At 46.2% G+C, this 12,779-nt stretch overlaps 1 protein-coding gene across 2 annotated transcripts in view; it reads left to right on the plus strand.

The window, feature by feature from the left end:
• Mtmr12 (myotubularin related protein 12) overlaps positions 1 to 12,779 on the plus strand; it is an 89,166-nt gene that overhangs the window by 19,218 nt on the left and 57,169 nt on the right. For both annotated transcript variants that reach the window (XM_045132648.1, XM_045132649.1), the window contains exon 2: positions 12,591 to 12,651. In XM_045132648.1, coding sequence (XP_044988583.1) covers positions 12,591 to 12,651 — 61 coding nt within the window. The remainder of the gene's footprint in view (positions 1 to 12,590; positions 12,652 to 12,779) is intronic.

Here is a 12,779-nt window from a genome sequence, read left to right on the forward strand (position 1 = left end):
ACAGGGAGAAGAGCAGGGTTTCTTTCTTCTTTCTTTAAATGTTTTTATTTATTTATTGGTGAGGAGGGAGAGTGTCAGACAGACTGTGGGCATGCCAAGGCCTCTTGTGATTTTACACAGACTCCAGATGCATGTGCCACTTTGTGCATCTGGCTTATGTGGGTGCCGAGGAATTGCAGCCCAGGGTGGTAGGCTTTGCAAGCAAGTGCTTTAACTGCTGAGCCATCTCCTCGGCTTGAGGAGCAGGATGTCAAGGACACCCTCTGCTACGTTGAAAGTTCAAGGCACGTCTGGTCTACATGAGGCTGTGTCAAAACCAAAACAGGACAAAACAGGGCTGGAGAGATGGCTTAGTGGTTAAGCGCTTGCCTGTGAAGCCTAAGGACCCCGGTTTGAGGCTCGATCCCCCAGGACCCATGTAAGCCAGATGCACAAGGGGGCGCACGTGTCTGGAGTTCGTTTGCAGTGGCTGGTGGCCTTGGCACACCCATTCTCTCACTCTTTTTCTCTCTGTCGCTCTCAACTAAATAAATAAAAATGACCACCAAAAATAAAAATTAAAAAAAAACAAAAAACCAGAACAAAACAGAAGTGGGATGAGGAGCTTTCTGAATGATCATGACTAGATACTTCTGCCGTGTTCCACTGGTACTTCTCTAACCTAAAAGCCCACGTCCTTGTTGGTGCTGTGCTTGGTGCTGGTGGGCTCGACGTGCTCCGAGGAGGTCGTGTGTGCGGTTTGTCCCTAGGTTTGTCGTGTGTTGCAGTTAACCTCTTGTGGCTGGGACGAAACACCCAACCCCTAGCAGCTGATAGGAGGAAAGGATTTATTTTGAGTTACAGTCTCGAGGAGGAGTTTCACCGTGGCAGAGGGGATGGTAGAGCAGAGGCTGGACATCATATCTTGCCACAGCAGCTGGCAAGAGGAAAAGTGGGCTGTATCACCCCAAAGCCTGTCCCTAGCAACACACCGCCTCCAGCAATGCTATATCTCCCAAATGGCCACCAGCTGGGGACCACGCACTGAAAACACGTGAGGCCATGGGGGAACGTTCCACATCCAAACTACCCAAAACGTGCATGTATTCAGTCTCCACATTTAAGCTGTCAGACTGCCTGGACTAGAGCAGCTGCCTAGGGAACCGAAGAGAACGTGTGCTTGCTACGGAGGGCTGGCATGCTCCGTCTCCAGGGGGAGGTGGTCACCAGGCAGAGAGGCAGGTTTGATTATAGTTAAGAGCCCAGGGAGTCAGTAGGCTGGTGTCATTACACCTAAGCTGGCCCAGTCTCATTTCCTTTTTCTCTGTAATGAGAACAGTATGGGTGGTTAGCAGTAGTGAGGATTAAGTGAGGTGATGTATAGAGATAGAACCTTGGTAGGCTTCTGTTACTCTTTGCATCCATTACCCAAGGTTCTAATTATGATTGTTTTTCAACCAGAGACCCAGGGGCATGGGAAGGTGGGAGGGGAGGGAAGTATGGGCATGCCAGGGCCTCTCATCTGGCTGTATGTGGGTACTGGAGAATCAAATGCTGATGGCTTCGCAGGCAAGTGCCTTAACCGCTGAGCCATCTCTCTAGCCCAGGCTAACCTAGAATTCGCTGCGTATTCTCAGGGTGGCCTTGAACTCATGGTGCTCCTCCTACCTTTGCCTCCCAAGTGCTGGGATTAAAGGCATGCACCACCACCCAGCTTATCATGCATTAAAAATATATTTTATTTGTTTATTGGAGCGAGGGAGGGAGAGAAAGGCCAACAGAGAAAGAGAGAATGTGCTTACCAGGGCCTCCAATTACTGCAAATGAATCCCAGGTGCATGCACCACCTTGTGCAGCTGGCTTTCATGGGCACTGGGGAATCAAACCTAGGTCCTTAGGCTTCACAGGCAAGCACTTTAACCGCTAAGCCATCTCTCCAGTGCTGTCATGTATTTTTATATGGGTTCTGGAGAGCTGTTGCAAACAAACTTCAGATGCATGTGCCACTTTTTGCATCTGGCCTATATGGGAGCTGGGGTATAGAACCTGGGGCATTAGTTGCAGGCAAGCTCCTTATTAACTGCTCAGCTATCTCTTCAGCCCCTGGAGTTTCTGTAGTTCTATCTCCTTTGTGTCCTAGGCTGGCTGAAGAATGGATGACAGTTCTCAAACTGTTCTGCCTGGCTCAGGCATTACTGAGAGGAGAGTGCTTCCGCCTCAGCCTGTGTGGGGTCCTAGATGATGGGGTGGCAGCCGTAGGTCCTGGGAGCTGTCGATACAGCAGGAGCTAGAAGAGATGGAGCTAGCTCCTTTTGATCTGTGGGGTGAAGCTTTTGGAAACTGAGACTTGTTTTCCACGCCCTTTTTTAAAAATTAAAACAAAAAGAATAGCCTTACTCTCCTGTTGGTATTGTCCACCTGATGTTGACCAGGAGGTGATGTCCACCCTCTGCTCATGCCATTGTTTTCCTCTGCCATCATGGAGCTCCCCCTCGAGTCTGTAAGCCACAATAAATCCTTTTTTTCCCCACCTAAATAAATAAAAGAATAGCCTTAACATTGATGTAAACACTGAAATTAGGAATAACCAAAGTCCAGCTCTGATCCTGTCACTCTGGGAGGACTGTTTTTTTCATTGTGTCATGACTGTATTCTAATCGAATTAAGGCCACTAAGGTATCTTAGCTTTATAATTATCCCATCATGGCCTCAAACTCAGCGCCATCCTCCTTCCTCTGTCTTCCTGAGTGCTGGGATTAAAGCCATCACACCCGGTGCCAGCACTTTTTAAAATCTTTTGTGCCACAGTAGCAGGCTTTGCTCAGCTCCCAGTGGCATAGGGAAAGGTGCTAGGTAGAACACATGGCCATTTTTTACCCACACACCTGTTGGAACGCTCTGTAACTTTCAGCTGAGTTTTGAGAAGTCTGTCGGTGTAACCGGTAGAACTAGTCCTGCCTGGTCGCTGAAGAGCCGCGCCCCTGCACGCCGAAGCTGCCGGCTGATGAGGCTGGGCCCGGTTTCTCTGTCGTGTTTGACAGCTGTAGAAGCAAGAGTGCAACCTTTTGCTGATTTGTCAGTCAGCAGCGAGTGTCAAGAGCCGGATAGTGTGACAGGAGAAGCAGAGGCGTGGTGGCTTAAAGAGCTTCCATCACCCACAGAAGGCCGGCCCATAGCCAGCAGGCTTACGCACTTCCCTGACTGCAGGCTGAACTAGAGATTCTGGGATGGTGCAGGCCCGCCAGTCTGTCTTTCTGGGTTAATATGTCACATGATAGCCTTAAAGGAATGCTTTCTGTCCCCTAACTGCTAAACCATCTCTCCAGCTGCCCCTCCCCGCCCCATTCTTTTTTTTTTTTTTTCTTTTTTGAGGTAGGGTCTCACTGTAGCCCAGGCTGGCCTGGAATTCACTATGGAGTCTCAGGGTGGCCTTGAATTTACGGCAATCCTCCTACCTCTGCCTCCCAAGTGCTGGGATTAAAGGCGTGCGCCACCACGCCCAGCTTTTTTTTTTTTTTTTTAGTTTTTTTTTTTTTTTTTTTTTTTTGGTTTTTCGAGGTAGGGTCTCACTCTAGCCCAGGCTGACCTGGAATTCACTATGGAGTCTCAGGGTGGCCTCGAACTCATGGCGATCCTCCTACCTCTGCCTCCTGAGTGCTGGGATTAAAGGCGTGCGCCACCACGCCCGGCTCTTTTTTTTTTTTTTAATTGAGTTAGGGTCTCCTGACTTAGATCTCATTCTTTATTCAGGCTAGCCTAGAACTCTCAGTGATCCTTCTACCTCTGACTCCCAAGTGCTGAGATTTATGCCCAGATTATGGAATATGGATTTTCCAGGCTACCAAACCTGGAAAACTACTACTTTTTAAAAGTTTTATAAAAATAAATTTCATATTTACTTATTTGAAAGAGGCAGAGAGAAAGTGAAAGGCTTCAACACTTCTTTTAAAAATATTTTATTTACTTGAGACAGGGGGAGGCAGATGGAGAGAATGGACATGCCAGGGCCTTCAGCCACTGCAAATGACCTCCAAACGTATGCGCCACTTTGTGCATCTTGCTTACGTGGGTCCTGGGGAATCAAACATGGGTCCTTTGGCTTTGCAGGCAAGCACCTTAACTGCTAAGCCATCTCTCCAGCCCCAAAACTGTTATTTCTTTATCTCCTATATGCTGTTGTAATTCCTGTTGATTTTAGAATCACTGATTAGGAAATTTTAAATTATTTTTATTTATTTATTTGAGAGCAACAGAGAGAGAGAGAGAATGGGCACACCAGGGCTTCCAGCCACTGCAAATGAACTCCAGATGCGTGTGCCCCCTTGTGCATCTGGCTAACGTGGGTCCTGGTGAACTGAGCCTCGAACCAGGGTCCTTAGGCTTCACAGGCAAGTGCTTAACCACTAAGCCATCTCTCCAGCCCCAGGAAATTTTAAACATATTTTTAATTTTTAGTATTTATGTATTCATTTATTTGCAGCATCTCACTCCATGCCCAGGTGGCCTGGAACTCAGCTTCCTGCCTCAGGCTCCTTAGTGCTGGAACTATGGGCATGAGCCACCAAACCTTTTTTTATTTTACATTTTTTGTGACAGGGTCTCAAACTATATAGCCCTTGGTTGGCCTTAGACTTTCATTCCTGTCTCTTCCGAGTACTCAGATTATTTTCCTACCTGGCTGAAAATGACTTAAACTATATGAAATTGCAATTGTGACAAATGTTAGGAGAGAGACACACAAGGGTGTAGGAACCTGGTGACAAAAGTTTCCCTGGGGAAATGATACTGTCCTGAGAACCATGGATTCACAAAAAATTCACAGAGCCAAAAGGGACAGGAAGGAATTCCAAGCAAGAGGAACTGCCTGTGGAAACAACTCCAGATGGGAGTGAGGCGCGCATGAAAGGTGTGGGAGGCTAGCAGAGTAAGGAAGAGGCTATTAAGAGACCAGATTGGACAATGCCAGGCTGTGCAGGACCTTGTAGGCTTTGAGATGATATTGTCTTCATCCCACGACTAAGCCAAAGTAGGCTGTGTTCTGGAAATATCACTTCTACTCGGGAGTGGAGAATGGATTAGAAAGAGCAAATAGAAAGAGACTAGCTGTTACAGTGGTCTGGGTAAGAGATGAGACTGCCTTAGCTAAAGAGCCCGTGGACATAAGAGAGGAGCATGGATTCTGGAGGTACTTAGTAGGTAATAAAAGTAGAATTTGATGATAGATTGGATATTGGGGTGGTAGGAGGTATAAAAGGGCATTATTTGGATGGCCTGTAGGTTGTATGCTCTTAAAGGGAGGCATAGGGTCTGGAGAGATGGCTTAGCGGTTAAGTGCTTGCCTGTGAAGCCTAAGGACCCCGGTTCGAGGCTCGATTCCCCAGGACCCACATTAGCCAGATGCACAAGGGAGCACATGTGTCTGGAGTGCGTTTGCAGTGGCTGGAGGCCCTGGAGCGCCCTTCTTTCTCTCCTCTGCCTCTTTCTCTCTCTGTCACTGTCAAAATAAATAAATAAAAATAAACAAATTTAAACAAAAAAAGGGAAGCACAGGGCTGCAGGAATGGCTTAGTGGTTAAGGCGTTTGCCTATAAAGCCAAAGGACCTAGGTTTGATTCCCCAGGATCCATGTTAGCCAGATGTACAAGGGGACACACATGTCTGAAGTTCGTTTGCCGTGGCTATAGGCCCTGACACACCCATTCTCTCTCTCTCTCTCTCTGTCAAATGAATAAATTAAAACAAACAAACAAAAAGATATTAAAGGGAAGCACAGAATTTCCCAGGGTAAAGGGCTTGGAGCCATTACTGGTTGATGATCCCTATTGAACTCTCCAGGCTGGGTGAGGAACCTTAGGATACAGTGGAGTAAGTTCTAAGCTGAAACTCCTTCAGCTGGTGAGGAGGAAGCCCAAGATTCTCTTTCCCCTGAAGCTGGCCAGCATCACTTAGGTTCATTACTTAGAGAGTAGGTGTAATGGTTGATCTTTGTTGTCTGTTTAGTTGGATTAAGAAACACCCAGAGCACCAGGAGTGGTGGCACACGCCTTTAATCCCAGCAGAGATAGGAGGATGTGAGTTCGAGGCCACCCTGAGACTACATAGTGAATTCCAGGTCAGCCTAAACTAGAGTAAAACCCTACCTCGAAAAACCAAAAAAAAAAAAAAAAAAAAAAAAAAAAAGAAAGAAAGAAAAAGAAAAAGAAAAGAAAAGAAAAGAAATACCTAGACTAGTAACTCATCATGTCTCTGGGTGTGTCAGTAAAACATTCCTCAAGTTAATTAGACCATGAGAGCTCTAACCTAATGAATAGATTCATCATAAGAAGGCATTATTGAGAGGCGGAAGAGCCAGGCATGGTGACACACACCCGTAATCTCAGCACCAGGGAGGTATAGGCAGGGGGATTGCATTGCTAGCCTGGAACCACCGAATGAGTTCTAGGTCAGCTTACCTCGAAAACAAACAAAATCACCTTCATTTCTCCTTTCCATACAAGAGGTATGAATTCCACTATACCTTATACCAGTTGTAACCTATCTCTGTCTGTAAAATGGAGCTGCTCATGGGTATAACTATTTCAAAGTTTTGCTATGAGGATTAAATAATAATAATAATAATAATAATAAGAGCTAATAAGTATAAAATTTTCTCTAAACAATGCTGGATGCTTAATGGCCAAGAAGCATTCATCCATGCTCACCTGTCCACATCAGTAAGACCAATTGTATTCACTTTGGAAAGAGGGACAGTAGACTTTGGCATGCCCAGATTGGACAACTGTAATTTCATAGTCTGCACGTGACTCCTGAGTCATGATGCAGTAACTTCTCATGTGGTAAGGAAGAGATTTTGTTTATTGGCCCAGTCGTAAAAGTCAGATTGCACACTTGTGGTCCTTTGTCTAGTAGAGTGAGTTACTGATGAGAACAGCAGTTATGTCCCCTCAGAGCACAGCATGATCAGGATCAAGAAGAGCATGTGGGAGTATGTGTTTGAGAGAGAGTCTCATATAGCCCAAGTGAACCACTCATTTTTCCTCTGAAATTTCAGGTAGGTTACTGATCCTTTTTTGCTTTTTCTTAAGAGAGAAAGAGAATTGGTGCACCAGGGCCTCTAGCCACTGCAGTTGAACTCCAGATACCTGCACCACCTTGTGCACATGTGTGACCTTGTGCACGTGCATCAAGTTGTGCATCTGGCTTACGTGGGTTCAGGGGAGTGAAACCTGGGTCCTTAGGCTTCGCAGGCAAGCACTTTAACTGCTAAGTCATCTCTCTAGCCCCTGATCCTTTTTAAATCTCAACTTCCTCATCTGTAAATCGGAGGGTAACACTAGAATAGCTGAGGCGTATGTATTTGGTATACAATAGAACTTACTGAGTGTTGGCTGTTATTAGCATTAGAGTTAAGAGCATGCAGTTGAGGAATCTTTGGGGCAGATTTGAAGCGCTTTGATCACTGCACAAAGTTGGACGCCTTTGTTGTAACTTGGGATGTGGCCGCAGCACAGATAGGTGAGGCTGGTGATCTGCATGTGGGCCGAGCAAGGGTGGGGAGTAGTCATGTAGTGGTGTTTGAGATGGGGCCTGGTGTACAGGTGATGACAAGGTTATCTTTCCCAGGTACCAGCTCTCCAGCGGCAGACTTGGGTCTTGTGTGCGTTCTCACCTTTCCTTGGCACTCTGGGAGGAAGTGGAGCGCTTGGTGGGACTCTGGGAGGTTTCTTGGTCCCCCTTCTGATGGTGAAATTACTACATATGTGGCTCCTGGACGACATCCTTGCTTTTGGAGTGCTCCCTTTTCTCTACCAAATCGACTTTTGGTCAGCAGCTTGGGGCCAGTATTAAAATGTGTTTAGCATTATTCTAAGAGGAAGAAGCTAGTGCTTTTAAAGTGAAAAGCTGTGGTAAGCCCAGTGTCCTCTCTGCAAGAAGCGCTGCAGGTGGCTGGTGGTCACTCTTGCTAGTACCCTGCTCGCTGAGAGCCGATGGGAGTGGAGGGACTCCCTTCTCCCGTTCTTTTTCTCTTTTTGTCAGTGCTGAGGCTTGGACCCAAGGCTTCACACCCTATGCATGTGCTCTGCCACTTGTCAGCCTTCCTTCGGCTTTGTAGTGAGGGAAGGCTCTATGAGCACCTGCCTCCTTTCTGGACACTTCCATGTTGGGACTTGTCCAAGGACATCGTGGTATCTTTGTTCACTGTGGCCTGCCCATGTTCCTGAGTTAGTCTTGTGCTGTTCTTGAAGGACATTCATTGGAGGTAGCGATCTCAATTCACTCCCTACTTAGGATTCCCCAGGTGACGCTTCACGCTGCCAGCCAGCTTGTGCTCCGGTGCGCTGGTACTGCTCTGCCCCTTCCTCTTCTCGGTGCCCTCCACGGAAGAACCCTCGGTGCCCTCAGTGTGCTGGTCTTCAGCGCTGCCTTGAGTTGTCTCTTCCCTACCTCTTTGGTTGCTGTCCTATAGTACAGCTAGGTGCTTCTCTCCCGTACTCCAAGCAATTCCTTTATGCGCGCAGCCTTCATTTTATATTATGGTTGTGAAAGTGCTTTGTTATGGCCTGTTCTCCCACACTGGTCTCTAAGCCCATGTATCGTCGGGTGCCTGGTACCTAGCACTTGGTAAGAAATTACCTCTGTCTTGTATAAATGACCTCTTCCCTGTCCAGTTACAAACTTTAGCTACCTTGAATATAGTATATTCTGCTTTAAGAAAAATTAAATTATATATATGTGTATATACATATATATACACACACATAGCACATATGACTTTGTTGGGAAATTACAAGGTTAAGAATGATTTTTTTTTTTTAAGTTTTTTATTGCTGAGGAAAAAGTTGTTCCTACTAAGAGTCCGGGGGAGCCAGGAATACTGTTCTGCGGGAAGGAAATTGGGGCTTTGAATGCCAAATGACGCCTCTGGATTGTTTTGTTTCTGGATTGTAAGGAAAGAATTTCACACCTGCCATGGTGGTATACACTTGTAATCCCAGCATTCAGTAGGCTAATGCCAGAAGATCCTGAGTTCAAGGCCAGCCTGGTCTAGAGTGAACAAACAGGATAATATTTGTGCTGATGTCACAAGCAGCTGGCTGGCTCCAGTGTTTGGGGTGAAATGGAAGCACTGGTCAGGATGAGCACTGTAGCTTCCAACAGACCTTCGAGGTAAGGGATGGCTTTGCTTTCTCTTCAGAGGAAGATGACAGAACCTGTCAAAAGTAATTGTGCTTTCATGTAGCTCTTTGCCAGTGGCAGATAGTGCGAATTTTCAGTGAGGTTGGCTAAATTACCCAAGCCCCCGTCTTAGGCGCATGTGCGTGACTGTTGCTCCTGCTCAGACCCCAGAGCAGTGGGGCGGAGCCAGAGGAGAGCATCTGGAGCGCGTTCCCTAGCAACCTGCCCCAAGTTCAAGAAGCACTGCTTGTCCACAGAGGGAGTTGACTTGTGCCGTCTTCTGGGATGGAGATTATAGTCACTCCCACAATGCTATGTTCAAATGGCTCCTCTGGGAAAGCGTGGCATTCATTCTCCTTCATCCTTACAGTGGTGCCTAGTCTCTCAGTGCCTCAGCTGGGTCCAGGTTTCCTTAACAGTTCAGTCTGACTTCAGTTCACGGGCTGGGAGACAGAGCTCGGTGTTAGAGCGCTTGTCTAGCATATGGAAGTCCCTGGGTTCAATCTGTAGCACCAGAAAGCCAAAAGGGGAAAATTTATAGCCTTGTACCAAAGCCAAAGTGAACTTTAGACTAAATAAAACATGGCGGCCGGCAGTTGGCTCAGCGGTTTGAGGAGCTCCAGCAGTACACAAAGTGTCACAAGCATCTGTAATCCCGGTGGGGCCACAGACAGTGGGAGGCCGAGTGAGGAAAATCCTTCAACCTGCCAGACGATGAGTCTGGTCTTCCCAGCAGCACACAGCAGAGAGCCCTTTACCAAACAAGGTGGAAGGACTTCCACCCTGAAGTTGTCCCGTGATCAGTGTGCACACTGTGCACACCAGACATACAAATCATGATAATAAAATTGTAAACCATAGGCTGGAGAGATGGCTTAGTGGTTAAGCACTTGCCTGTGAAGCCTTAGGACCCCGGTTCAAGGCTCGATTCTCCAGGACCCATGTTAGCCAGATGCACAAGGGGGCGCACGCGTCTGGAGTCCGTCTGCAGTGGCTGGACGCCCTGGCGTGCCCATTCTCTCTCTCTTTCTCCATCTGCCTCTTTCTCTTTGTCTGTCGCTCTCAAATAAATAAAAATAAACAAAAATTTTTTTTTTAATTTGTAAGCCATAAATACCTAGTTTCATTTTCTGACAAATCTATTCACAATTTTAATTTTTAAAAATGGTTTATTTTATTTACTTATTTGTAGGCGGAGAGAGAGAATAGGCACATCAGGGTCTCTAGCTTCAGCAAATGAACTCCAGATACATGTGCCACTTTGTGCATCTGGCTTTACATGGATACTAGGGAACTGAACTCAGGTCTTTAGGTTTTGTGGGCAGGCAGACACTTTTAACTGCTGAGCTATCTCTACAGCCCTATACAGTTAAATCCCCCCCCCCCCCCCCCAGGTAGGATCTCGCTCTAGTCCAGGTTGACCTGGAATTCACTATGTAGCCTCACAGTGGCCTGGAACTCACAGCAGTCCTCTTGCCTCTGCCTCCCAAGTGCTGGGATTAAAGGCGTGTACCACCATGCCTGGCCAATTTAATTTTTTTTTTTCCAGGTAGGGTCTCACTCTAGCCCAGGCTGACCTGGAATTCACTATGGAGTCTCAGGGTGGCCTCGAACTCACGGTGATCCTCCTACCTCTGACTCTTGAGTGCTGGGATTAAAGGCGTGTGCCACCATGCCCGGCCAATTTAAAAATTCTAAGTTTATTTGCATGTGTATGTGTGTATGGGCCCACAAAGCCACTAGCTGCTGTAAACAAACCCCAGATACTTATACTACTTTTGCACCCAACTTAACGTGGGTGGCAGGGCAGTTGAACCCGGGCTGTCAGGCTTTGCAAGCAAGCATCTTTTAATTGCTGAGCCATCTTTCTAGTGCTCCCAAAATGTTATGGCCAGAATTTCATTGATTTCATTGCCTGGTATCATTTACTGTGTGCTTCTCTATCCTGTTGTTTTTGTGGTACTGGGAATTGAACTCAGGGCCTCATGAATGCTAAACAAGTACTCTACTACTGACCTATACCCCTAGCTTATCCAATCTCCTTTTGCTTTTTTTTTTTTTCTTATTTAAAATAGTTTATTTATTTACAAGCAGAGAGAAAGCAAGACAGAAGAGAGACAGACAGACAGAACGGGTGCACCAGGGCCTCTAGCCACTATAAATGAACTCCAAATGCATGTACTTTTTTGTGCCTCTGGTTTTACATGGGTACTGGGGAATTGAACGTAGGTGGTTAGACTTTGCAGGCAAGTGCCTTAACTGCTAAGCCATCTCTCCAGCTCCCTCCTTTTGCTTTTTATTTTGAGACAAGGTCTTCCTCTTGCCTCTACCTCTGAAAGTTAGGAATACAGGCTTATAACAATCAGGCCTTGCCCTTTCTTTTCTTTCTCCTTACCCTCCTCTCCAATACCTTTGTATTTTATTTATTAGAAAGAAAAAGAAAATGGGCACACCAGGACCTTCAACCACTGTAAATGAATTTCAGACCTATATACCACCTTGTGCATATGGCTTAAGTGGGTCTTGGGGAATTGAACCTAGGTCATTTGGCTTTGCAGGCAAACACCTTAACTCTTAAGCCATCTCTCCAGCCCTCCAACCCCTTTTTGAGACATTTCTCAGTGTAGCCCAAACTGAACTTGAACTTGCAGTGGTAGTTTTCCTGCCTCCACCTACCAAGTACTAGATCATGGGAATACATCACCACGCCTAGCCTTAAAATATGTTTTTTTTTAATTTTTAAATTTTTATTAACATTTTCTATGATTATAAAAAATATATGTTTTTTTTAAAGTTTTTAAAAAAGATTTTATTTTTATTTATTTATTTGAGACAGAGCAAGAATGGGCGCACCAGGGCTTCCAGCCACTGCAGACACACTCTGGATGCATGCACCTCCATGTACATCTGGCTTAGATAGGTCCTGGAGAATCGAAGCTGGGTCCTTAGTCTTCACAGGCAAGCCATCTCTCCAGCCCCATTTTCAAAAGTTTTTTTTTTTTTAATTCTTTTTTTTTTTTTTAACTTTATTTATTTGAGAGCGACAGACACAGAGAGAAAGACAGATAGAGGGAGAGAGAGAGAATGGGCGCGCCAGGGCTTCCAGCCTCTGCAAACGAACTCCAGACACGTGCGCCCCCTTGTGCATCTGGCTAACGTGGGACCTGGGGAAGTGAGCCTCGAACCGGGGTCCTTAGGCTTCACAGGCAAGCGCTTAACCGCTAAGCCATCTCTCCAGCCCCCATTTTTAAAAGTTTTGATGCAGGGTCTCACTTTAGCACTTGGTAGCCCAAATTCACTGTGATCCTCTTAATTCTGCCTCCCGTGTGCTGGGATTAAAGGCTCTTAGTGTATATTCTGACAACATCTGTATTGTTATTTCTGAGCCCTTAAACAAAGAAAAATATGACCTTTTGCTTTCTTTTTTTCCTTAGGAAATTGACACAAATGAAAAGGAAGTAACAGAGAAGGAAGTAGCTCTTCACTTGTTGCCAGGTAACAATCATGTTAGCATCATACCTCCCGAGCACCTCGGAGCCACAGTTAGCTGACGTCATCCCCAGTGTATATATAAACCTCTTTGTGTTCAGGCTCTGGCATGCACAGGGATGAGTGGGACAAAG

Source organism: Jaculus jaculus, chromosome 13, assembly GCF_020740685.1.
Source record: "Jaculus jaculus isolate mJacJac1 chromosome 13, mJacJac1.mat.Y.cur, whole genome shotgun sequence".
Taxonomy (NCBI): domain Eukaryota; kingdom Metazoa; phylum Chordata; class Mammalia; order Rodentia; family Dipodidae; genus Jaculus; species Jaculus jaculus.